The sequence below is a fragment of the Mobula birostris genome, chromosome 29 (assembly GCF_030028105.1).
Source record: "Mobula birostris isolate sMobBir1 chromosome 29, sMobBir1.hap1, whole genome shotgun sequence".
NCBI classification, from domain to species: domain Eukaryota; kingdom Metazoa; phylum Chordata; class Chondrichthyes; order Myliobatiformes; family Myliobatidae; genus Mobula; species Mobula birostris.
Window position 1 is genome coordinate 2,471,659 of NC_092398.1, and position 25,977 is coordinate 2,497,635.

The window sequence follows — 25,977 nt, forward strand, 5'->3', positions numbered from 1 at the left end:
AGCCTGAAAGGAGCTTATCTGCCTTCTAAGTCCAATAGTAGTATAGTGGTTAGCACAACGCTTTACAGTATCAGTGACCCGGGTTTGACTCCCGCTGCTGCCTGGACAGAGTTAGTACGTTCTCCCCGTTGTCCACATGGGTTTCCCCAGGTACTCTGGTTTCCTCCCAATGTCTAAGGACCTACCAGTGGGTAGGTTAATGAGTCATTGTAAATTGTCCCGTATTTAGGCTCGGGTTAAATTGGGGTTCGTTGTGCAGTGGGGCTCGGAGGGCCAGAGGGGCCAATCTCAACAAATAAATTTTAACAAACTAACCTGTCCCAAGTAAGAGCCGTACGAGTCTGTGGTTGAAATTCCACCGTGCTTCATGATCCACTCAAACGCACGCCATTCCTCTCCTCCATCACAGGCGAGATTTCCGAAGCCCCAGGAACAATCCATCAGCATTTGCTGTGAGAGTGGGATCAAGTTTCCCGTCTGAAAGCACAAAACAGAGTGTAAAATGTTCAAAAATAATGAAACAACTTATAAATCTTCATGGTCCATAATACAGGAAGTCTGGAATTCATTCTCAGGTCTCTAAGAGTGCCACAGTGAAGTAGTTTTCAATGTAATCACTGCTGCATGTTAGGAAACACTGGCTGTTCCCACTGCGGACTTTCATTGACCCTGTTATGGTTATTATCCTATTATGGATTTAGTGAGTATGCCTGTAAGAAAAGTTAATCTCAGGGTTGCGTATGGTGACATAGCCAGCCAGAGGTGTAATGGCAACTGCATCGGACTTCGAGGCAAGAGGTCCCAGGTTCGAATCGGGCCGGCTCCTTGCACGCTCTCTATCCGTGCTGGGCTGAGCACCGAGCTAGCAAATCGGTCTCATAATAAACAGACAAAAAAAAGTGCTAAAGAGAGGGCAAAGTTGCCACCCGATGTGCTACAGGGTGCAGAAAGGACAGCATTATGGTGACATATATTTTAGGCAAGAAAACTTTTTTTATTTCCATCTTCTAGTTTCAAAATAACAAAAAAAAGGACCCAAAGCAAAAGTTTGGGCACCCTGCATGGCAGTACTTAGTAACACCCCCTTTGGCAAGTATCACAGCCTGTAAACGCTTTTTGTAGCCAGCTAAGAGTCTTTCAATTCTTGTTTGGGGGATTTTCACACAGGAGCCTGAAGACCCCTCTTCTCATTACTAACATCAGGGAGGAGGTACAGGAGCCTGAAGACCCCTCTTCTCATTACTAACATCAGGGAGGAGGTACAGGAGCCTGAAGACCCCTCTTCTCATTACTACCACCAGGGAGGCGAGGATAGAGGAGCAGTGGGGACCTCGAGTCTTCTGGGCAGTATCAGTTAGTGAACAAGTGAAGGAACATACCACCTCCCATGCTGAAAATCCATCCATCACCTTATCAATCAGCTCTCGCCACTCCTACTACTGTCCCTTACGCCACTGGCGTTTAGGTCAACAATGAAGGTCTCCATCTCTGGCGGTGTTCAGGGCTTCCTTCATCATGTCAGTAGCTTCCTCTTGGTTCTCACTACTGTCAGTCATGCAATTCCCAGGTGGAGACTCAGGAATACCGTCACACTTGGAGGTAGAAGGATGATTCATTGTTGTTTCCATAACAAATTTACTTTCCTAGAAACATCTGGGAGAAGGGAGGTTTGATGTTCTTGTTGCGCGTTGGGAGGTGGATGTTTTTCTTTGAATGGGTTCCACAGCGTTTGTTTCGTGGCTGTCTGTGGAGAAGGTGAATCTCAGGGCTGTACACTGCATATATAGTGTGATAACCAATCTACCTTGAATCCTTTGTTCGCCCCGAGTAGAACCCCCGAACCTGGAGGACCGGTGGACCACTCTTAGTCTGGCCTCTACCCTTTGACCTGTCTGGCATGGGTGACCCTACCAAGAGTCAAAGCATAAAGCCCTGACTCCAGTCAACATAGCTCTCCAGGTCAAGCCTCCAAACCCCAACAAGGTTGTGGTCCCATTGGAGGTGTCATTCCTATGGTTGGGTCCAATCTGCCCCTTCGAAACAGAGTGCAAGTAACAAGATGATATCTCCAGGACAACACTGTAAGCACGTCCCTCACCTTCAGAAACAAGGCCCCTTCTACCGCTCCTGTGGTACCGAAACTCCAGCAGGAGCCACAGACAGCTTGATCTTTCACAGGGGTCACTGCACCTGCAGACATTAAAAAAAGAACATTAACATTTTGAATCATAACCAAGTTGGTTTTATGGTTGTTCAGTTTGGAAAATCTCTCCAGCATCATCAAAACATGTACTAGGAGCACAATTATGTTAGATACAAATTTTTATTTGCCAGGAGGGTCATCAGTTTCTTGTTTTTTTTGAAAGCACGTACCACAAATATCAGTTTCTTTGAATTCATCAGATCAAGGCAGCACACTTAGCACAATGCTTTACAGTACCAGCGACATGGGTTCAATTCCCGTCGCTGCCTGTAAGGAGTTTGTACGTTCTCTGCCTGACTGCATGGGTTTCCTCCGGGTGCTCTGGTTTCCTCCCACAATCCAAAGACGTACCGGTTGGTAGATCAATTGGTCATTGTAAATTGTCCAATAATTCGGCTAGGATTAAATCGGAAGATTGCTGGAAGGGCCAGAAGGGCCTATTCAACACTACATCTCAATAAATAAAAAGGTAGGAATACATGCAGATTTAACCTCAATATATTTTGAAGCTGGAAGTAAATTTATTACTAACAAGATTCATTTTCTTGTGGCATTCACAATAGATACAAAAAAAACAATAGAATCAATGAAAAACTACACAAGTGACAGACAACCAATGTGCAAAAGATGACAAAACTGTGCAAAAACAAAAAATAAAGAATAATAAATAAATAGGTAATAAATAAAACTGAGAAAATGAGTTGTAGAGTCCTTGAGGGCGAGTGCACGGGTTGTGGAATCAGTTCAGTGTTGAGGTGAGCTGAACGAGCTGCCAGTGCAAGTGGGGCATGCGAGCTCGATTTCAACGTTTAAGAGAAGTTTGGACGGGTAGATGGATGGCAGGGGTATGGAGGGCTATGGTGCTGGTGCAGGTGGATGGGACCAGGCAGAATAGTAGTTCGGCACGGACTAGATGGATCAAGAGACCTGTTCCTGTGCTGTATTCTTCTATGACTCTCTGGTGGGGGTGGCAGGATGGAGATACGTCTCTACCAAAGGAGGTGTAGGGCACCCCTTCCCTCTGCTAGCCTGCAGGTCACCCTTGGGCAAGGTGTAGCACCTGCTTAGCCCCCGATCAGGGTCATGTGAAGCCATGGGAGCAGGTGGTGGATGGTCATACGAGCAGCTGGTACACATCACAAGTCCTGGTTATGCGACCACTGACACCAGGCAGACAATCTCTGAAGAGTATTGATAACGGTGGGGAGTGACCATCTTGGAAAGACACTGCCCAGAAGAAGGCAATGGCAAACCACTTCCGTAGAAAAATTTGTCAAGAACAGTCATGGTCATGGAAGGACCATAAATGTCTACGTTCAATGCCACAGCACATAATGAAAGAACGACCAATAACTCTAAGAGTTGAGTTATCCATTGTGGTTCAGGAGCCTGATAGTTGAAGGTTAATAGCTATTCCTGAATCTGGTGGTGTAGGACTTTAAATTGTTAATACTATTTGAATCAATGTCATCTTGCTGGTCTCCAAAGCAAAATGGAAAGTTTTTGGCTTCTTGATAACCTGTCAATTCACACCAACTGTGCAGCAGCCAGGTTTATGTACGTACCATACAATCTCCAGTCCAGGCTGGCCGGCAGCAGGACTGATTTATATCGGTGTGTAGGGAAGGGCTGTCCTTTGTTGGGAGTGCTTCTGCTCAGTCTTCCCCGGACAGCTATCATTTCTTCTTCAGTCCGGTCGGCAAAGTGGTTGATAGCCATTTTGTAGGTCCGGTTCTGACTGTTCATTGAGTGGACATACCTACAAAAAGAAATCAAACAACTTCAAAGTTCAAAGTAAAATTTATTATCAAAGTACAGACATGCCAATGTATATGCAACGTTCTCACCGGGCTCATAAGCCAACAGTGCTAACAGTCACATGCCTCAGCAGTAACAAGGCCACACACATCTAGGGTCGGTACGATTTGGGGTTCAACAAACGGGAATGTTGGGATGCTCCCATTAGGGAGCTTTGATTGTATGAGTGCTGTGTAAATCCTGTTCCCTGTAGAAGTTGCTGAGCACCAGAAAATTAATAGATCATACCCTGGCATAAAATTACAAAGGAAATATATTTGCCAAGTTTTCAACTTTAGCAAATAGTTATAGAAAAGGAGAAGAAAATTAAAAGGGCCCCATTACAGTTAAACCAGTCTAACGTGCACTTAAATGTTGGAGCTCATTCTGGAGTAGTCAGATGCATCCTTTTACTCAAGTGCTGAACCCACTTTCTGCATGAACCTGCCATAGTTCAAACTTCCCTTGAAGGCCATCTCCAATGAACTGGCTCTTTTAGGAGTACTGGCACATTCCCCCTGCAGCCATTAATCTGCACAAAGCACTGCCTACAACGGGGCTCTCCTTCGAACAGCATCTTCCCTTGTGCTCCGCTCAGCAGTTCCCACCCAAAGACCCCAAACCAGACGACTGTCCTTCAGAAATCTGATCCTGCCCGGCTCTCCCGAACCTTCCACTGGGCAGAAAGCTACAACACGTACCAAGGCACTCCTGGCTGGCTAACACAACATTCCTAAGTTGGACAATATGGCTCCTTATCTTTAGCCAAAGCCAAAACACTCTTACAAAAAGGACACCCGGCTTTTGCAGAAAACTGCTAATATAAAAATACCTCACAGCATAGCAGTGGAAATCTCAAACAGAGCATTACACATACAGCGTTGAGATTCATTGTCTTGGGGCATACTCAATAAATCCATAGAATAATAACCATAACAGAATCCTTGAAGACCGCATCAACTTGGGCGTTCAACCAGAGCGCAAAAGACAACAAATTGTGCTATTACAAAAATAAATAATAAATAAACAAAACATCGAGAACATGAGACGAAGAGTCCTTGGAAGTGAGTACATAGGTGGTGGGAACATTTCAGTGGTGGGGCAAGTAAAGTTGAGCCTGATGGTTGAGTGGTAATAACTGTTCCTGAACTTGGTGGTGTGGAACCTGAGGCTCCTGACGGCAGCAGTGAGAAGAGAGCATGCCCTGGGTGTTTGCTGCTTTCCCGCGAGTGTTTCATGTAGATGTGCTCAACGGTAACAAAGGCCTTACCGCCGTGGACTGGGCCGTATCCACTCTCTGTTGTAGGATTTTTTCGTTCAAGGGCTTTGGTGTTTCCAGACCTGGCTGTGATGCTGCCAGGCAACAGACAAACCTGTAGAGGTCTGTCAAAGTTGTAAACGTTACGCCAAGTCTTGCCTTCGTAAATGCACTTATAACCATATAACCATATAACAATTACAGCACGGAAACAGGCTATCTTGGCCCTTGTAGTCCGTGCCGAACGCTTACTCTCACCTAGTCCCACCGACCTGCACTCAGCCCATAACCCTCCATTCCTTTCCTGTCCATCTATCCAATTTTTTTTAAATGACAAAATCGAACCTGCCACAACCACTTCTGCTGGAAGCTCGTTCCACACAGCTACCACTCTCTGAGTAAAGAAGTTCCCCCTCATGTTACCCCTAAACTTTTGCCCTTTAACTCTCAACTCATGTCCTCTTGTTTGAATCTCCCCTACTCTCAATGGAAAAAGCCTATCCACGTCAACTCTATCTATCCCCCTCATAATTTTAAATACCTCTATCAAGTCCCCCCTCAACCTTCTACGCTCCAAAGAATAAAGACCTAACTTGTTCAACCTTTCTCTGTAACTTAGGTGCTGAAACGCAGGTTTCTAGTAAATCTTCTCTGTACTCTCTCTATTTTGTTGACATCTTTCCTATAATTCGGTGACCAGAACTGTACACAATACTCCAAATCTGGCCTTGCCGGTGCCTCGTACAATCTTAACATTACATCCCAACTCCTATACCTAATGCTCTGATTTATAAAGGCCAGCATACCAAAAGCTTTCTTCACCACCCTATCCACATGAGATTCCACCTTCAGGGAACTATGCACCATTATTCCTAGATCCCTCTGTTCTACTGCATTCCTCAATGCCCTACCATTTACCATGTATGTCCTATTTCGATTAGTCCTACCAAAATGTAGCACCTCACACTTACCAGCATTAAACTCCATCTGCCACCTTTCAGCCCACTCTTCTAACTGGCCTAAATCTCTCTGCAAGCTTTGAAAACCTACTTCATTATCCACAATGCCACCTATCTTAGTATCATCTGCATACTTACTAATCCAATTTATGTATTGGGCCCAGGACAGGTTCCCTGAAATAATAACATTGAGGTATTAAAAGTTGCTGACCCTCTCCACCTCTGATGAGCACTGGCTCATGAAGCTTTGGTTTCCTCTCCTGAAGTCAATAATCTGCTCCTTGGTTTTGCTGACATTGAGTGAGAGGCTGTTGTCATTATTAGAGGAACTATTTCATAGCTAGGAACTCTAATGTACATCAGTTTGTTTTTCAGATTCAAACGTCACAAACCAGTTCTGCTTTCTCAACGGTCCACAGTGGTCCGGCTGAAGTACTTGGGCGGACAGGAAAGTGCTGAGAGTGGACGTTCAGGAGTGCAGCTCAAATAATGTACTTATTTCATTTAATGTCCAGCACAGAAGTGTAGTGATTAGCATAACATTATCACCGTTCCAGCGACCCGGGTTCAATTTTCTGCTCAGCGCTTGGCGTGTGGGTTTCCTCCGAGTGCCTCGGTCACCCCCAATGCCCAAAGATGTGCTACGTTGGCACCAGGAACATGGTGACACTTGCGGGCTGCCCCCAGCATATACTCAGACGGTGCTGGTCGTTGGCGCAAATGATGCGTTTCACTGTAAGTTTCGATCTTCTTCTTCGGCCTTTTGCCCTTTTCACATTTCACCTCCCAACTTCTTAATTCAACCCCTCTCCCTGGCTTCACCTATCACTGTCTAGCTTGTCCTCCTTCCCCTCTCCCACCTTTTAACTCTGGCATCTTCCCCCTTTCCTTTCCAGACCTGATGAAGGGTCTCGGCCTCAAACGTTGGCTGTTTATTCCCCTTCATAGATGCTGCCCGACCTGCTGAGTTCATCCTGCATTTACACCCAACCTGGTTTTACATAAATCCCTAAAGATTCCTTTAGCCTAATGTACAACAATATATTGATAATGGCGCGTTGGCGCGTGGCCAAGTGGTTAAGGCATCGGTCTAGTGATCTGAAGGTCGCTAGTTCGAGCCTCAGCTGAGGCAGTGTGTTGTGTCCTTGAGCAAGGCACTTAACCACACATTGCTCTGTGACGACACTGGTGCCAAGCTGTATGGGTCCTAATGCCCTTCCCTTGGACAACATCGTTGGCGTGGAGAGGGGAGACTTGCAGCATGGGCAACTGCCGGTCTTCCATACAACCTTGCCCAGGCCTGCACCCGGGAAACCTTCTGAGGCGCAAATCCATGGTCTCGCGAGACTAACGGATGCGAAAAAAAAATTGATAATATACAATAAGGAACTTTACCTCATATTGTGAGTGAAAGCAGTCCTTCTAAGCTCATGTTCCATGTCATCTTCCTTGTACTCCCTCGCAAATCTCTCCTTGTAATGCTTGAAGAAGTGATAAGCCCGGTCTTCCTTATCCGTGCTGACCAAATCTTCGATGGGGTTGGCAAGAATTCTGTGTTCCACTCCAGGTCCTGGGAAACCCTCACAGGATAAACCTGGAACAAGGAATCAGTCTCCCAATCCTGCATGCATCATACAAGTGATCTTAGTTTCAAGACCTGGAGTCATCCAAAAGTCGCCTGTAAACTGTAACACCTGAACAGGGAGCTGCTGGTCTCCCCTCTGGCTGTGGCAGGACTGATACAGTGACATTGACAGTGAGAGTCCGAGCGAGAGAGAGCCAGCGAGAGACAGACACACACAGAGGCATGTTGAACTGTTGGGATGAACAGTGGATTTTCATGGACTAGATCATGGTCTCTTTGGGGAGGGGGGGGGGGGTTTCCTACTGCTTGCATGCCAGGGAGTGGGGACTGACACTTTTGTTGAGGCAGGTGCGGGGGGAGGGGGGGGGAGGGTTGATGCTTTGCTGCTGCTTATGCGTGGGAGGGGAGGGGGGCTTCGGGGTTTTACGTTTTTCAGTCACTCAATCTTTGGGGTTTTTTTTCTTCTGTTTCGTGGATGTCATAGAAACATAGAAAACCTACAGCACAATACAGGCCCTTCGGCCCACAAAGTTGTGCCGAACATGTCCCTACCTTAGAAATTACTAGGCTTACCCATAGCCCTCTAGTTTTCTAAGCTCCATGTACCTATCCAAAAGTCTCTTAAAAGACCCTCTCGTATCCTCCTCCACCACTGTTGCCGGCAGCCCATTCCACACCCTCACCACTCTCTGCGTAAAAATCTTACCCAACATCTCCTCTGTACCTACTCCCAAGCACCTTAAAACTGTGCCCTCTCGTGCTAGACATTTCAGCCCTGGGAAAAAGCCTCTGACTATCCACACAAACAATGTCTCTCATCATCTTATACACCACTATCAGATCACCTCTCGTCCTCCGTCGCTTCAAGGAGAAAAGGCCGAGTGCACTCCACCTGTCGTTTGTGAAGAATAAGAATTTCAGGTTGTATACTGTATACATTCTCTGATACTAAAAAGAACCATTGAATTCCCAAAGCTATATATATTTTTTTGTCTTGAATCTACAGATTCCCTGGTGAAAATTGGATGATTAATTCCCAGAATATGAGTCTCAATGGAATGTCATCATTATTGCTCATGCTTACTTAGCCCAAGGGGAATAGTTAGTAGGTTAAAAGTCAAGTCACATATGTTGGGCCCAAGGCCAAATGCTAAGCAGGCCAGTGATGGCAGCAGGTTTCCTTCCCCAAATCATAGCAGTAATCTAAACGGTTTTAGTCCACACTATCAGATTTTCCATTCTTCCCTCCTCCCCTTCCCTTTCTCTGCAACTTTAACACTTCCAGTTTTAAATTTTTGCTGAAAAGCTCATCAGCCTGAAATATGCACTCTTACTCAACCCCACTGAGTCCTTCCAGTATTTTTATTTCAGACTTCTGGCCCCAAACAATCCTTCCAGATGAGGCACTCACTTCACCTGCGAACCTGATGGGATCACCTGTTGCGTCCGGCGTTCCCGATGTGGACTCCTCCACGTCGGAGAGGCTCGTCGTAAAATTGGGGAACCGCTTCATCGAGCGCCTCAGCTCCATCCGCCAAAAGCTGAACTTCCCAGTGGCCAAACGTTTTAATTCCAATTCTGGCATGTCGATCCATAGCCTCCTCTTGTGCCACAATGAGGACACGCATGGGGTTGAGGAGCAACCCCTTACGTTACGTCTGAGTAGCCTCCAATCTAATAGCATGAATATCAATTTCTCCCCCCGTCAAAAGTTGTTCCCCCCCACTCCCGTCTTCTTCTAGGCTTCTTATCTCCTCTCACCTGCCCATCACCTCTCCATGGGTCCCCTCCTCCTTCCCTTTCTCCTATGGTCCACTCTCCCCTCTTGTCAAGGTACCTCTCTTTCCAGCTCTTTACCCTTCCCACCCGTCTGGCTTCACCTATCACCTTCCAGCTATCCTCCTTCTCCCCCCACCCACCCACCATTTTATTCTAGTGTTGTCTTCTCCCTTCCTTCTCGGTCCTGACGAAGGGTCTCAGCCCGAAATGTCAACTGTTCATTTCCATAGGTTGTGCCTGGCCTGTTGAGTTCCTCCGGCATTTTGTGTGTGTGTCACTCTGGATTTCCAGCATCTGCTGAATCCTTTGTATTTACCTTTACTGCTACAGTAGTCTGTCAGATCATAGGAACAGAACTTTTACTACACATGAAGAGGTCATTTAACTCAATCTTCCGTATCAGCTGATAAAGAGCCTCAACAAATGTACAAATTAAAAGCCTTCAGAATTGATCTGCAGATTGAACTGTTGACTGGATTTATCCATCCTCGCCCCTTCTTGTAAGGCAAAACAAATAACGATGTTGCTGAGGCCTAATTTGGAGTATTGTGTGTAGTTTTGGTTGCCTACATACAGGAAAGACATAGATGAGTTTGAGAGAATGCAGAGAAGATTTACAAGGATGTTGCCGAGTCTGTAGGCCCCAAGATATAAGGAGAGATCGAATAGGTTAGAACTTTATTCCCTGGAATGTAGAAGACTGACGGCAGATTTGATAGGGGTATACAAAATTGAGGGGTATAGGTAGAGGAAATGCAAGCAGGCTTTTTCCCTCTGAGGATGGGTGGAACTACAGCCAAAGGTCATGGGTTAAGGTTGAAAGGTGAAAAGTTTAAGAGGAACATGAAAGGAAGCTTCTTTACTCAGAAGATGGTGAGAGTTGCCAGCACAAGTGGTGCATGTGAGTTTGATTTCAATGTTTAAGACAAGTTTGGATAATTGCATGGATAGTAGGGGTATGGAGGCTTTGGTCTGGGTGCAGGCTTTTGGGAGTAGGCAGCTTAAATGGTTTTGGTGTGGACTAGATGGGCCAAAGGGCCTGTTTCTGGGCTGTACTCTTCTCTGACCATATAAATAACCATACATGTTGTTGATCAATTAAGACGGAGCAACTATGACTCCATAACTGTTTGCCCAGATGTCCTACCTTTCGGAAGTTTGAAAATACTTGGGTCTACATTACAGTCCAGGTCCTTGTAGTCTACTTCATATTTGTCGTAATGCGAGCCAAACAAGGTGTTGTATCCTTTCATTTCATAATGGACAGGAACGGGACCAACTGTGGAATTGGCAACCCACACAGTGTACGTGTTCTTTTTCTTCCCCTCGAAAGCAACATACTGCCACACACTGCACGGTCGTCCCTTCCAGTCGTCCTCCTTTAGCAGCTAAAAAAATATGAAGTTCAAAGTAATTTCCTGTTGATTGTGTTGCCGTTTGCCGCGATTTGTTAGTTTTTTTGTGCGCGAGTTAGTTGGGGCTTGATGTTCTTGCTATTTACATGATTTTCTTTTTGTGAGGGATAAGGTTGATGTTTTTCTTTGAACAACATCCATGGTTTTCTTTGTTTCATGGCTATCTGGAGAAGATGAATCTCAGAGTTCTATACTTCAGGGGTCCCCAATCTTTTTGCACTGAGAACCTGTTTATTATTGACAATATTCTTGCGGACCAGCTGACTGGGAGGGGGGTGTGGGGGGTAGGGTTGCCAACGGACAAGAGTAGCAGTCAAATACGTTGTGTCTACCCCGAGAAAGACTACAATGACCATGAAGCCTTGCGCGGGTACAGTGCACATGCGTGCACGTGCCAATTTTTTTTTACAAATCGTTTTTGGCTATTCTGTATGGAGGGGGTGTTAATCACAACCGGAATATAGGTGATAAGTGGCGAATACACTCAATTTCGTTTCTAAAAGGGCTTATCTAACGAATTTAATATTAAACACACAGCGCACATTTTCCTCGCATGAATATAGTGATAAGTCAATTATCAGGGGAGGACAAGGGAGCTTGAAGTAAATGTTGAACGAACTTCCAGTAGAAGTGGTAGAGGCAGGTTCGATATTATCATTTAAAGAAAAATTGGATAGGTATATGGATAGGAAAGGAATGGAGGGTTATGGGCTGAGTGCAGGTCGGTGGGACTAGGTGAGAGTAAGAGTTCGGCACGGACTAGAAGGGCTGAGATGGCCTGTTTCCGTGCTGGAATTGTTATATGGTTATATAAGTCACTTATAAGTCAATAGCATCATAACATTTTCAGTTAACGTTTGTATATTAAACACACAGCAGATACTTTCCCTGTATGAACATATAAAATCATTGCAACACATCAATATCGCTGAATCAGTGGGAGCCCTGGGCTTGTTTCCCTGCGACAAGACGGTCCTATCGAGGGGTGATGGGAGACAGTGATACTCGAATGGGGTTCCTTATGTCCAGTCTATTCCGCAATTTAGTTTTCGTTGCATTCATTGCAGAGATATGTTGGAAATGGAAGCAACATTTTCAGTGCTTTCGTGGCTATCTCAGTATATTTAGCCTTGACTTTGATCCAGAATGCGGGCAGGGATGTTATGTCAAACATACTTTTCAGCCCGTCATCATTTGCAAGCTCGAGGAGCTGATCTCCTTCCCGCGCTGACACGGATGACGCGTGCATAATGACCTCACGTGCGTTTAAGCTCAACAGTGCATGACAAGGAATGAGGAAAGGTGCAGCTGACTCATATCGCCAAATCATATCGTTTCCTCGCGGCCCAGTAGCATATGCTTTGCGGCCCGGTGGTTGGGGACCGCTGGTATACTCCATACATACTTTGATAATAAATACAAGAACCTTTGTAGTTTTATCTAATTATGCATATGTCACAATATACAACCCTAAGATTCATTTTCTCGTGGGCATACTCAATAAATCCATAGAATAATAACCAGACTGGAATCAATAAAAGACCGCACCAACTAGGGCCTTCAACCGTTTGCAAAAGACAACAAACTGTGTGAATACAAAAAGAAAAAAATAATAATAATAAATACGTAAACAATAAATATCGAGAACATGAGATGAAGAGTCTTTGGAAGTGAGTTCATAGGTTGTGGGAAAATTTCATTATATGATGATGCTAGTGATTGTTGGTGACCTTTTGTGGGCTGCGGATAATACTTCTTGAAAAAAAATGTGCACACACAAGCAGATTTCAGTAAGTTTCTGACTTTTTTTTTCCCCCCAAAACAAAAATGGTTCAGTGTTTTTTCTCTCTGAGTGAAAAGCCCACCTCTGACATCCCCCTGTGCTTTGCTCCAAGCATTTCCTGATTAAATGTGCTGAATACAGTGAAACTCCGTAAATCTACCTCCAACTGGTCAAAGATTCTGATAGTTCAAGATCTGGTGAAGTTTCCTGTCCTCCCTTTAACATCAGTGGTTCACTGAAACCTGCCAGGCGCTGCCCATGGGACGGTTGTAACGAGGATGGGGAGGTAGCTCAACTCTTTGTGGGCTGTGGGTTTGCGAGGAGGGTGTGGAGGAAGATGCAAGAGTTCATCCTGTTCATCCTGAGCAGCAGCGTGACAGAGGACTCTCTGATCTACGGGCTGTTCCCAGGGACACACACCAAGACCGATGTCAAGAGCCGTTGGCAGATCATCAACTCGGTGAAAGACGTCCTTTGGTCTACCCAGGACCTGTTGGGATGTCTGTGGAGGAATGCTGCCGACTGGCACAGGAGGACGTGCTGAGCTTGGTGCAGTCAGGTGGGGAAGGACCACAGTGTTGGGTTCTTCTACTGGAGAGGGAGGGGCCAGGTTGGGGGAGGAAGCCTCTCATTTATTGCAGCAGTGTACAACCCCAGAGGAGTGGGAGGGAGGGTGCACACAAGTGGCAACAGTCCTGTTGGTTTGAAGGAATGTAACAGAACAACTCCGAAATACATCGCAATGTTTGTTCTTGTAAATATTTCTTTTTTGATTGGAACAGCACCTTCAGGAAATGTGGTGGTGCACACGCTCCTGGTTACGTCAGTGGCGAGTCCACAGGCACAAAGCCCGGAGCAGGCCAAGCAGGCCTCAGCCTCAGCCTCGGTTCAGCACAGAGATGAGTAAACACTGCGGAGCAGCCAGCAGAACCAGCTCAATGCTCACCTCTGGTCCTGTCACCCTGCCTTTCAAACCTGGCCCGGTGTTTAAACTGTCCAAACATCCAGTCATTCCCTGCTCTGGGACACGGGCCCTGCCACTTCAATAAGCTCTGAGCCTGGACCCTGCTGCCATATTTCGGCCCGTACCCGAACTTTCCGAATGAGCCTGGCACTTAGATCTATCAAACCTCGGGCCTATCACTGGTTTCCAATTTCTGCCCTGTACAGCGTTCTTTCTGCAGACAGTAACCATCGAAAACATGAATCCCATGCAGCAATTGCCATACGGAGCACTCCTGAGTCACCATTCCTGAAGGCCCCACACTGAACCATTTTCAACAGAAGCACGATAGATGCAATGGTATGGTCGCGACTGAAAACAAGCCCCGTGCCATGGACATACTGTGAAGTAAACTCAATCCCTGCAAGTGCAGGAGAATGAGGGGAGATTTGACAGAGGTACTGTATGTGAGGGATATAATAGGGTAAACGCAAGCAGCTTTTTCCACTGAGGCTGTGTGAGATTGGAACTAGAGGTCATAGGTCAACAGTGAAAGGGGAACATGAGGGGAAATCTCTTCACTCAAGAGTGTGGAATGATCTGCCAGCGTAAGTGGTGCATGCGAGCTCGATTTCAACAGCTAAGATAAGTTTGGATAGGTACATGGATGGGAGGGGTATGGAGAGCTGTGGTCTTGGCGCAGGTCAGTTGGAGTAGGCAGTTGAAATGGCTCAGCATGGACTAGATGGGTCAAAGGGCCTGTTTCTGTGACTCTATCACTCCGAGTCTAACGAGCTGCCAGCAGAAGTGGCGGATACAGGTTCGATTTCAACGTTTAAGGGAAATTTGGATAAGTACGTGGATGGCAGGGGTATTGAGGGCTATGGTCTGGGTACAGGTTGATGGAACTAGGGAGATTAATACTTAGGTACGGACGAGATGGGCTGAAGGGCCTAGTAGAGTTTCGGTACTGTCGTGTTCTTTGACTCTAAGCAGGAATTGAAACAAGATGTTCCCAGCTCAGCCCTGTGCAAGAGGCACTTCAATTCACTGCCCCGCTCCTCTGTAATAGTCTCCTTACCCGAAAACTTTCCAGATACGGAAATACCGACTGCGGGAGGACGGGGTCGTTAATGGTCCCGTTCACTTGGAAACACTTGATCACATTTATCTCAGTTTCTGTGGTCTCGGGAGAAATCTTGTAACTTATTCCGGCCGGCTTTTCGAATCCGTGTTGTAAGGTGATAACCTGGCCTGTCGGATTGGGAAAGAATTGTCACAACTATGTGAACAAGAGCAACAAGAGTCACACAGACTGACAGCAAAGCACCACAGGCTCATTAGCTTTAGCCTATTTTCAGCCAGCCTTAAACCACCTTTAAAAAGAATCATCCCCAATGTGGCAAAGTTGTGAGTCAACGTGATCAAAAGAAACAGCGGTGAGTTGCAAATTGACTCAACCAATTATCAGTCAAAACTAACTCTCACTGGCTGAATATCTGAGAGTTGAAACAACATAATTCAATGAAGTTCAAAGTGAATCTATTTTCCAAGTATGTATCTATCACCTTATACAACCCTGTGGTTCATTTCCTTAAGACCAAAAGACAAGGGAGCAGAATTAGGCCATTTGGCCCATCGAGTCAATTCCACCATTTCATCATGGCTGATCCATTTTCCTTCTCAGCCCCAATTTCCTGCTTTCTCCCCACATCCCTTCATGCCCTGACTAATCAAGAATCTGTCAGCATCTGCCTTAAATATCCCAATGACTTGGCCTCCACAGCCACCTGAGGCAACAAATTCCACAGATTCATCACTCTCTGACCACAGAAATTCCTCCTCATCTCCGTTCTAAAATGACACCCTCTATTCTGAGGCTGCATCCTTTGGTCTTAGAACCCCCCACCACAGGAAACATCCTCTCCACACTCACTCTTCCATAAGATCACCCCTCATTCCAGTGAGTGCAGGCCCAGAGCCATCAAATGCTACTCATATGACAAGCTTTTCAATCCTGGAATCTTTTTCATGAACCTCCTTTGAACTTTCTCCAATGTCAGCACGTCCTTTCTTAAATATTCCACAGATGCTGCCTGACCTGCTGAGTTCCTCCAACAGCTTGTGAGTGTTACTCTGGAATTCCAGCATCTGCAGAATCTCCTGTGTTTATCACTTTGAACATTGACATCCTCCTTTCTCACTTGTGATGTGCACCAGCTGCTCGTACGACCATCCACCACCTGCTCCCATGGCTTCCCGTGACCCTGATCCGGATCTAAGCAGGTGCTACACCTTGCCCAAGGGTGACCAATGAAGGGAAGGAGTGCCTTATACCTCCTATGGTGGAGATGCATCTCCACCCCGCCTACATATACAAAATATAACACAGCCTAATAATTTAGCAGAATAAATTTACTGGGGGGCGCGGGGAGTTCAAACACAAAGGGAACGTTGACTCAGACCATGAGAGGTCTGCGTCGGGCAGTTTCATGCCTTACAAGGCGCAGATTGGAAGTCTGTGTGGGGCGCCACTCCTCGCACAGACTAGAGCAATGTGTGGTTAAGTGCCTTGCTCAAGGGCACAAACACGCTGCCACAGCTGAGGCTCGAACTAGCGACCTTGAGATAACTAGACGAACGCCTTAACCACTTGTCCACATGCACAACACATAAAACAAGCTCACAATTTTTCCCTATCTGAATAAGAAGTGTATTTTACGGAGAGTGTTGCCTTACCTTTATAGTACTCAATGCGACTGACATTGCCGGACAAGTTGTACCAAGCTTCGAATGGTTCTTCAATCTCCGTGTAGGGCAGTGATAGAATCCCTGAAAGAAACGCAGCTGTTAACCACAGGAGAGCAACTGGATTCATTGCCCGAGCAAGCAGCATCCCACAAAGCCCACGGGTGTAGCAGCTAACACCGTTGTCTCACAGATCTAGTGACCTGGCTTCAGTCTTGATCTCTGTGACATCTATGTGGAGCTTTCATTTTTCCCTATCATCTCCCACAGCCTGCCAACTGCTTGTCTTTGGGATAAATCGATGCAGCACATTCAAATGAAACGGCAAAATGTATCAAAGGGGGTGAGAACATAGAAAAATACAACGCAGTTCAGGCCCTTCGGCCCACAATCTTGTCCTGTCCTTTCAACCTACTCTAAGATCAATCTATCTCAGCTAGTGGGCACATGGGGTGGGGGGGTTGGGTTGCAGCACGGTATTGTAGTGGTTAGCACGCTTTACAGTACCAGTGACCTGGGTTCAATTCCCACCGCTGCCTACAAGAAGTTCGTATGTTCTCCCCGTGGCTGTGTGGGTTTCCTCAGGGTGCTCCCATTTCCTCTCACTGTCCGGAGACCTACCGGTTGGTAGGTTAATTGGTCATTGTAAATTGTCCATTGATTAGGCACGGTTAAATCAGGGATTGCTGGGTGGTGCAGCTCGAAGGGCCTATACCGTGCTGTTTCTCAATAAGTTAATGAAATAAAAATTAAAACATGTCAGGGGGATTAATGGGATTGCTCTGAGATCCGCCAGAGGACTTGAGGCTGCCTTCCATATTTTAAGGCAGATGGAATACAGAACAGTAAGGCCCTTCGGCCCACAATGTTGTGCCGACCTATTAACCTGCTTTAAGATCAATCCAACGCTTCCCTTCCACATAGCCCTCCATCAGGTCACCTCCCATCCTTCTTGATATATATCTCAAACAGTTAAATTAAATAAGTACAAAGATGGAAATAAAAAAGATAGTGAGGTAGTGTTCATGGGTTCAATGTCCACTCAGAAATCAGATGGCAGAGGGGAAGAAGCCGTTCCTGAATCGTTGAGTGTGTGTCTTCAGGCTCCTGTCCCTCCTCCCTGATGGTACTAATGAGAAGAGGGGTCTTCAGGCTCCTGTCCCTCCTCCCTGATGGTAGTAATGAGAAGAGGTAAGTACTGGGCAATGAGGGTCTCTAATGATGGATGCCGCCTTTTTGAGGCATCACTCCTTGACGATGTCCTGGATTCTATACAAGCTAATGCCCATGTTGTAGCTGACTGAGTTAGTAAGTCCTTGCAGCTTATTTTGCTCCTGTGTAGTAGCCCCCCCAACCCCCATCCACCCCTGCCAGACAGTGAGGCAGTCAGTTAGAATGCTCTCCAGGGTACATCTGTAGAAATTTGCGAGTGTCTTTAGAGACAGACCAAGCTCCGATGTCACACAAATCCTAGATTGCTCAAGCTATCCTCAAAGGACATTCTCTCTCATCCAGGCAGCATCCTGGTAAACTTCCTCTGCACCCTCCCCGAAATCTCCAGATGCGAGAGAGAATATGTTGTAGGACAGAAGGGAAATAGGGAGGGGGCGAAATCGGATTGCTAAGATTGCTTTGCCGGGGGTAACATTGACTCCATGGGCAGAATGGCCTCCTTACCATCCAATCAGAATTCTCCACATGACCTTGGCACCAAGTTCAAGAATTTCCTTCCAAACATCCAAGTTAGTCCTCCTTTGTTCCGCAAAAGATTCTTCCTCCACCAAACTAATGGTCACCGTTGTGGTTACAGGTTGGATATTGTTGAAAAATGCTCTGACAATTCACCCAGAATCAACTGGATATGCAAATATAGTATATAAACCATCAACATCATCATTATGTGCCGTATCGTATGATGTGGAAGATCATGGTCTCCTGACCATGACTGTTCTTGGCAAATTTTTCTACAGAAGTGGTTTGCCATTGCCTTCTTCTGGGCAGTATTTTTACAAGACGGGTGACCCCAGCCATTGTCAATACTCTTCAGAGATTGTCTGCCTGGTGTCAGTGGTTACACAACCAGGACTTGTGATGTGCACCGGCTGCTCGTACGACCATCCACCACCTGCTCCCGTGGCTTCACATGACCCTGATCCAAGGGGGGTGGGGAAAGGGGAAGAGAAGAGAGGGAGACTCATATATGTCATTCCTGCCCTGGGAAATGATTCTGTCTGTCTCTGCCTCACAATTCTACAAACTTCAGTCAGGTAAGTAATCAAGCATGTATAGTCATCGCTCTCGTTGTGATCTTGCACTTTGGCCTGCACTGCACTCTCTGTAACTGTAACACTTTAATCTGCATTGTTTTCCCTTGTTCTACCTCAATGCACTATACAATGATCTGATCTGTACGAACAGTCAGCAAGGCAAGATTTTCACTGTATCTCGGTTCATGTGACAGCAATAAACCAGTACCAATAACTCTCCATTGAACTTATCAGTGAACTTTGAGGCTTCTGACAAATCAGCCCCGGGAAACAAGTTCCATTGAAAGTACCGTGACCACAAGATGAAATTCAAAGCAATCTCATTTCCCAAAATCGACACAAGTGACTGCTGAAGAAATCATGTGTTCATGACTAAACCGCAACCTTAAAGACAGGGCTTGCTCTTCCAGAAGTTCCCCATTCCTCCTGTGTTAGCCCTCTGAAGCAAGAAGCCCACTTGTGCTGTGGTTTACCAAACTCCGTGCACCGTGACACGAAGATTGGCTTTTAAAGACCAACTTTTTTGTCACAAGACATCAAAGCGGACAGTGAAATGCATCATTCGTGTCATGAGTCCCTCTCAGTCCAAGGACGTGCTGTGCAAGTGTCGCCACACTTCTGGCGCCACATAGGACGCCCACAAGTTGCTAACTCTAAACGGTACATCTTTGGAAAGCGGGAGGAGATCGGAGCACCCGGAGGAAACCCACGCAGACGTACAAACTCATTACAGACAGTGGCAGGTTACTGGTGTTGTAAAGTGTTACACTACCATGCCGCTGTTCTCTAATTAGAGTCAAAAAACTACAGCACAGAGACCCCTCCTCCTCCTCTGCTTCATAAGACGCGTCTCTTATCCAGACAGAATTACAGAAAACTCAACACTTCCTACATTGAGTACGGGTAGAGCAATAGTAGTGCAACATTTTAAACGGGCTGTTCGAAAGCAGCCTCTTTCCCAATCTCAGTAGCCCTAAATAGGAACAGTGCTGACAGTCAGCAGCTTGGATCACGTCAGCTAGTTCAGCTCAAACCTCACGTTACTGTTCTAAATGGATCTCGTTCCATCACCAGGAATGGTTGGTAGCAGAGCCAGGAAAGTACTGAACACTTTGGAGATCACTGGTTCCTTCTTCTTCATCGTAAAGAGGTCAGAGTTCAAATTAAATTTATTATCAAGGTACACATACGTCACTGTGTACAAACCCGAGATTCATTTTCCTGCAGGCATTCACAGCAAATACAAAGAAACACCACAAAAAAATCAAAGAAAAATCTCACACGACAGAAACAACCACCAGTGTGCAAAAGACAACAAACTGTGCAAATACAAAAAGAAAAAATAACAACAAATAAATAATCAATAAATATCAAGAACATGAGTTGCAGAGTCCTTAAATATGAGTCCATAGGTTATGGAATCAGTTCAGCCTTGGGGTGGGCGAAACTGAGTGAAGTAATCCACTATAGTTCAAGAGCCTGATGTTGCAAGATAATTTCTGTTCCTGAATCTGGTGGTGTGGGACTTCCTGCCTTAATCAGGCATCCTCCATCATTAAGCACCCCTATCACCCAGTACATACCTCTTCTCATTACTACCATCAGAGAGGAGGTACAGGAGCCTGAAGACACACAGCCAACACTCAGTTCTGTCCTGACGAAGGGTCTCAGCCTGAAACTTCGACTGCACCTCTTCCTAGAGATGCTGCCTGGCCTGCTGCATTCATCAGCAACTTTGATGTGTGTTGCCAACATTTTAGGAACAGTTTCTTCCCCTCTGCCGTCAATTTCTGAATGGTCCGTGAACACTACCTCACCATTCTGTTCCCTTTTTGCATTGAATTTATGATTTCTTAATAAATTCTTTTTGAAGTTTATGGTAATTTTCACATTTGCACTGTACAGCTGCAGCAGCACAATTTTCACGACAAATGTCCGTGATAATAATCCTGACTCTGATTCTTTCCCACATTAGTTCTATGGAAGTGACTTTATTCCACATCTCAGTTTTGTTTTCGGCTAGTGAACTGGGAATGCTGGAGGGACAAATTTCTATTATCAGAACAGCCCTGTCGCCTGTACTTACGGCCTGACCTGCAGAGGGTTTACAGCGCTTTCTGATTTTTACTTCAATGTTGAAAATCTGCAGTTTATTGACAGATACACTCAGTTCTGTTGATTTGCAAACGTCTCGTAAACCTAGCCTGGATAATCGTTAGCAAAGAGGTGCTGAATTTTCTATTGTGTGCAGTTACTCCCCACAGAAACATGTGAGTTGTTGACACTCTACTGGTCTAGATTAACTCGGTCCATAACGACGTTGCCCAAAGACTATTGTTTTGTGGAAAATTAAAACAATAGGTGGCCTGATCAAATATTTGCAAAGTTGCACAACACATCTTACGGAGACATTGATATCTTAACCTTTCAACTGGTCCTGCCCTGACATTACCCCAGTAATTAAGCTCCTCATCTCCAGAAATAATAGATCAGGATAAGTGAAAAACAAATGCAAAATCACCGTGCTGGGAATGTAATGCTGGCCAGAAGTTCAAAGTAAATTTATCATCAAAGTACATATATGTCACCATATCCAACCAAGATTCATTTTCCTGTGGGCATACTCAGCAAATCTGTGGAATAGTAACTATAACAGGATCATCGAAGATCAACCAGAGTGCAGAAGACAACAAACTATGTAAATGCAAATATAAATAAATAGCAACAAGAACATAGAAATTTACAGCACATTACAGGCCCTTCGGCCCACAATGTTGTGCTGGCCATGTAACCTACTCCAGAGACTGCTCAGAATTTCCCTGCTGCATCGCCCTCTATTTTTCTAAGCTCCAAGAGGCTCTTAAAAAAAACCCTATTGTATCGATTCCACCACCACCACCGCCAGCAATGCATTCCACGCAAGAAACGGGAATGAGATAGATTGTATGTTCTCCCCGTGACTGTGTGGGTTTAACCTGAGCCTAAACATGGGCCAGATTACAATGATCTATTGACCTACCAACCGGCCATCTTTGGACTGTGGGAGGAAACAGGAGTAGCCGGAGGAAGCCCACGCAGTCACGGGGAGAACGTACAAACTCCCTACAAGCCGCAGTGGGAATTGAACCTGGATTGCCAGTACTGTAAAGTGTTATGTTAACCACTACGTTACCGTGCCACCCTGGTTTACAGAGAATGGTGCAAAAAAAAACCCCAAAACACATCCAGTGAGTGGCAGTTCTATGGGTGAAAGCGCCTTGTTAATGGGAGAAGTCAAGAGGAGAATGCCAGACTGGTTCAAGCTGACAGGAGAGTGACTAACTCATTTAACCACACGATATTTATCGAGCACACAGCATACCTGAAACATGGTAAATTTCCCCAAATGACGGAACAGTCAAAGGCTTGGCATCTAGCACTACAAAAAAAAAGACACAAATACTTTAGTTAGAAATACATACAACTTTATAGTTTATTTATTTTGTTTACTGAAATAAAGTGTGATCTGTCCAGCCCTTCGAGCCGTGTTGCCCAGCAATCCCTCAATTTAATCCTCGCCTAATCACGGGGCAATGACTGATTAACCTAAAAAACCTGCACGTCTTTGGACTGTGGGAGGAAACCGCAGCACCCGGAGGAAACCCGCGCAGTCACAGGGAGAACATACAAGCCTGTTTACAGGCAGTGGCAGGAAGCGTGGTCGCCAGATACTGGAGTGACTCGCTCATTCTTGCCTGGAAACTCCAGCACACTCTCTGTAGAGTCAAAGCAGCCGGGCAGCTTGCTTGCCCGTATAAAGAATCTGTCCCTGGTCCTGACAGGGTGTGGGGTGGGAGGGAGGGAGGGAGAATGCTGGAGCAGGCCACATACCATCCAGCCCTGCTGATCAGAGGCCACACACAAGAAGCCGGAGGAACTCAGCAGGGCTGGACTCACAGATGCATTTCCGGTCAGTCCTTTTCTTGGTGCTACTTCAATTGGGGCAGGCTGGCCCTGCGGTCAAAAGTCAATGAACGACACCGTGCCAGATCGAGCAGAACTGAACTGAACTAGACTGTTGCAAGGACTCTGTGGTTTGATGTTGTACAATTGTGAAGGGCTTTAGTCAAATAGACGGCTGTCCCAATGGTGGAGAGCAACAAGATCAACGACCATCAACACCGATTCCCCTGCAAAGCTCTGAACGGAGGTTAATTGAGGGCTGACATTATCACATGGACACCTGATTCGGAGGGAGGTGGGCTGCAGAAAAGAGACTCAACAGGAAACGTCCAAATGAGATTCCCCACTGGAGCAGGGAGGGGGGTGGAATTTGACTTCCAAACAGACACAGGCATAATTCATACTGGATTAAATCAATTGTCAACTACATGAATTAAAACAGCTATGAAAAAAAGATTAGAGTTAATTTCTACACAACTGTCTTTTTGTTTCTGAGTTGAGTTCACTACCTGTGCTTAGCACTAAATGAAATTACCTTTATTTTTTTCTTCCTGTAATGACTTAACTTCATTAAGCAGTTAATATATTCACACTGGTTCCTTAAGATTGTCGTAGCTGGGGGTGGCAGTGGGGATAAGCTCCCCAGTATTTATTAAATGCTCCCAATGTGCATCTCAAGTAGCCTCTGACCAAGTCCAGCTCTTGGCCTTCATGTGCATCTTAGGTACAGTTTCTTTTTCTATATTATCAAGATTTGCATTGTACTGCTACCACAAAGTTAACTAATTCCTCAACATCTGCCGGTGATATTAAACCCGATTCTGATTCTAATAAACCCGATCCTTTTGGTGCCTCAGTTCTTGCTGATCATCCAGCACCATCTCGCACTAACCCTACCCTGGCCTGTTTTCTCCCTCCATATGTTGCCCCCAGGTACCTCTGGCTTCTAACCCTCACCTACACACCAGGTGCAATTCACCCAATCTCTCACGATTGGGGGAGGAACTGGAGCCGAGAGTGACCGGGAGAACGTGTAAACCTCACACGGGAGCTCCTTCAAACACAACAGGGAAAGAAGCTGGAGGAATCTGTTACAAAATGGATTCATTTTCAAAGCTCTTTGCCAGGGATACAGTTATCAAGTCTCAACTTGTCGGCTAAGTTATAAGCAAAATCATGGGCTCACTTTGCAGACGTAAAGATGCAAGTTGTGTAAAGAACACAAACAAAATGCTGGAGGAACTCAGCAGGCCAGGCAGCGTCTATGGAAATGAGGAAACAGTTGACGTTTCGGGCTGAGACCCTTCAGCAGGACGTCTTACATCAGCGGTGAGGTGCTTTACGTTCTCCCTCTGGAATGCGTGGATCTTCTCTGGGTGCTCCAGTTTCTTCCCACAGTCCAACTTGGCCATTATAAACTGTCCTGTGATTAGGTTAAGAGTTAAATCAGGGGATGTTGAGCTGGATTGTAGGACCAGAAGGGCCTATTCGTGTTGTATCTCTAACTAACAGCAGGGTCAAAGCTCCTCAACACCTGCCCTATCAGAATTAACCTTTCCTTTCTCTCTTATTTATTTATTTGAAAAGGATCTAGTGCTTTCCCAGCACATATTACAAATAAACTCTTCGCAGGCGTCCAGCCGGGTACAGGTATCGATTTTAATCGATGTTTGAGTGGCAAACCCTGCCAACTTCACCTAGGATGATGCCTGGGTACGTCTAGTCTGGTGGTGTTTATACCCCCATCGCCCATTTCACCTGATTGGTTAGTCCTCATCCAATCAGGTTTCCGCTGTCCTATTTTAACAGAGACTAAGGTCTTGCTCCAAGTAAGAAGTGAAAGGTGGGGCAGGTTAATCCACCCCTTCCCCATCCTTCTGAACTCCCATGGTTCCAGGCCCAGAGACATCAGACACGCTGCATGTGTTAACCCCTTCATTCCCAGAATCAATCTTGTGACCTCCCCTGAACCCTCTCCAATGCCAGCACATCCTTTCTTAGATAAGGGGCCTAAAACTGCTCACAGTACTCCAAGTGAGGCTTCACCAGCGCTATATGAAGCTTCAGAATTACATTCTTGCATTTATATTCTAGTACTCTCAAAATCCCTAACCCTCAGCCATCCGATTGGGCACTGAACCCATGAACACTACACTTTCTTATCTCTCTCTTTGCATTAGTTATTTTATATATACACACACACAATTCTTACTGTAAAATTTAGATTTATCATTCTCATAGATTGCAATGTACTGCTGCCACAACATATGCCGGTGATCTTAAATCTGGTTTTGAGCAATGCCAACATTGCATTTGGTTTCCTTAAGCAACCTGAGAGTTAACCTTTGGGGAATCCTGCACAAGGACTTTCCAATTCCCTTTGCACCTCGGACTTCTCAATTTTCTCCCCGTTTAGAAAATAGTCTGCTACCAGATTGCATGGCCATACATTTCCCGATCCCGTCCCACTGCCCCCGCACTCAGCAACGTGGCCCCATTCCTGTACCGTACCTGCCCAGCAGCCCCACAACGTAACAATCCAACGATACATCGCGCAGCGCCCCGGCTCCCACCTCACGCCGCCGCCGCCGCTGTCACTCAAATATCCTCGGCGAGCCAACCCGTCGACCAATCAGCGCGGCGGAGGTGGGGTCCCGTTACAATAGCGACCAATCAAGTGCGGGGGGAGGGGGAGTCCGGTTACAACGGCGGCCAATCAAGCGCGGCGGAAGGCGGGACTGGAGACCCCCCCCCTCCCCCACCTCCCCGGGACGGGATCGCAAAATCTCTTGACGTGTTTGCGAAACATCCAAATGGGAAAACTCATCGATCCGGACAGAAACACGAGAGATTCTGCAGATAACACACACAAAATGCTGGTGAACGCAGCAGGCCAGGCAGCATCTCTAGGAAGAGGTGCAGTCGACGTTTCAGGCCTTGACCCTTCGTCAGGACAACAACTTTGATGTGTGTTGCTTGAATTTCCAGCATCTGCAGAATTCCTGTTTGCGTTTTCAGATTCTGCAGATGCTGGAAATCCAGAGTAACACACAAAAAAAAAATTGCTGGAGGAACTCAGTAGGTCAGGCAGCACCAATGGAGAGGAATAGACAGTCGGCGACCCTTCCTCAGGACTGGGAGTGAAGGGGAGGGATAAGAGAGTGGGAGTGGGGCAGGGAGGGGTACAAACTGGCAGGTAAGAGGCGAGACCCGGCGAAGGGGAAGGTGGGTGGATGGAGAGAAACTGGGAGGTGATGATAGGTGAGACCAAGTGAGGAGGGAGGTGAAGGGGGTGGGA

General features: G+C 46.1%; 1 protein-coding gene across 2 annotated transcripts in view; it reads right to left on the reverse strand.

Moving 5' to 3' along the window:
* Positions 1-25,271, reverse strand: part of LOC140189865 (digestive cysteine proteinase 2-like) — a 37,570-nt gene extending 12,299 nt beyond the window's left edge. Inside the window, exons 1-9 of one of the 2 annotated variants that reach the window (XM_072246189.1) lie at positions 25,191-25,271; positions 22,099-22,155; positions 16,462-16,554; positions 14,804-14,976; positions 10,729-10,969; positions 7,613-7,811; positions 3,769-3,962; positions 2,099-2,190; positions 316-477 (exon numbers count right to left, since the gene is read on the reverse strand). In XM_072246189.1, the coding sequence (XP_072102290.1) occupies positions 316-477; positions 2,099-2,190; positions 3,769-3,962; positions 7,613-7,811; positions 10,729-10,969; positions 14,804-14,976; positions 16,462-16,554; positions 22,099-22,155; positions 25,191-25,230 (1,251 nt within the window). In that variant the 5' untranslated portion in view covers positions 25,231-25,271. Of the gene's footprint in view, positions 1-315; positions 478-2,098; positions 2,191-3,768; positions 3,963-7,612; positions 7,812-10,728; positions 10,970-14,803; positions 14,977-16,461; positions 16,555-22,098; positions 22,156-23,865; positions 24,031-25,190 lie in introns of those variants that run through there. The other variant, XM_072246190.1, reaches the window with a different exon arrangement.
* Positions 25,272-25,977: the final 706 nt, after the last annotated feature.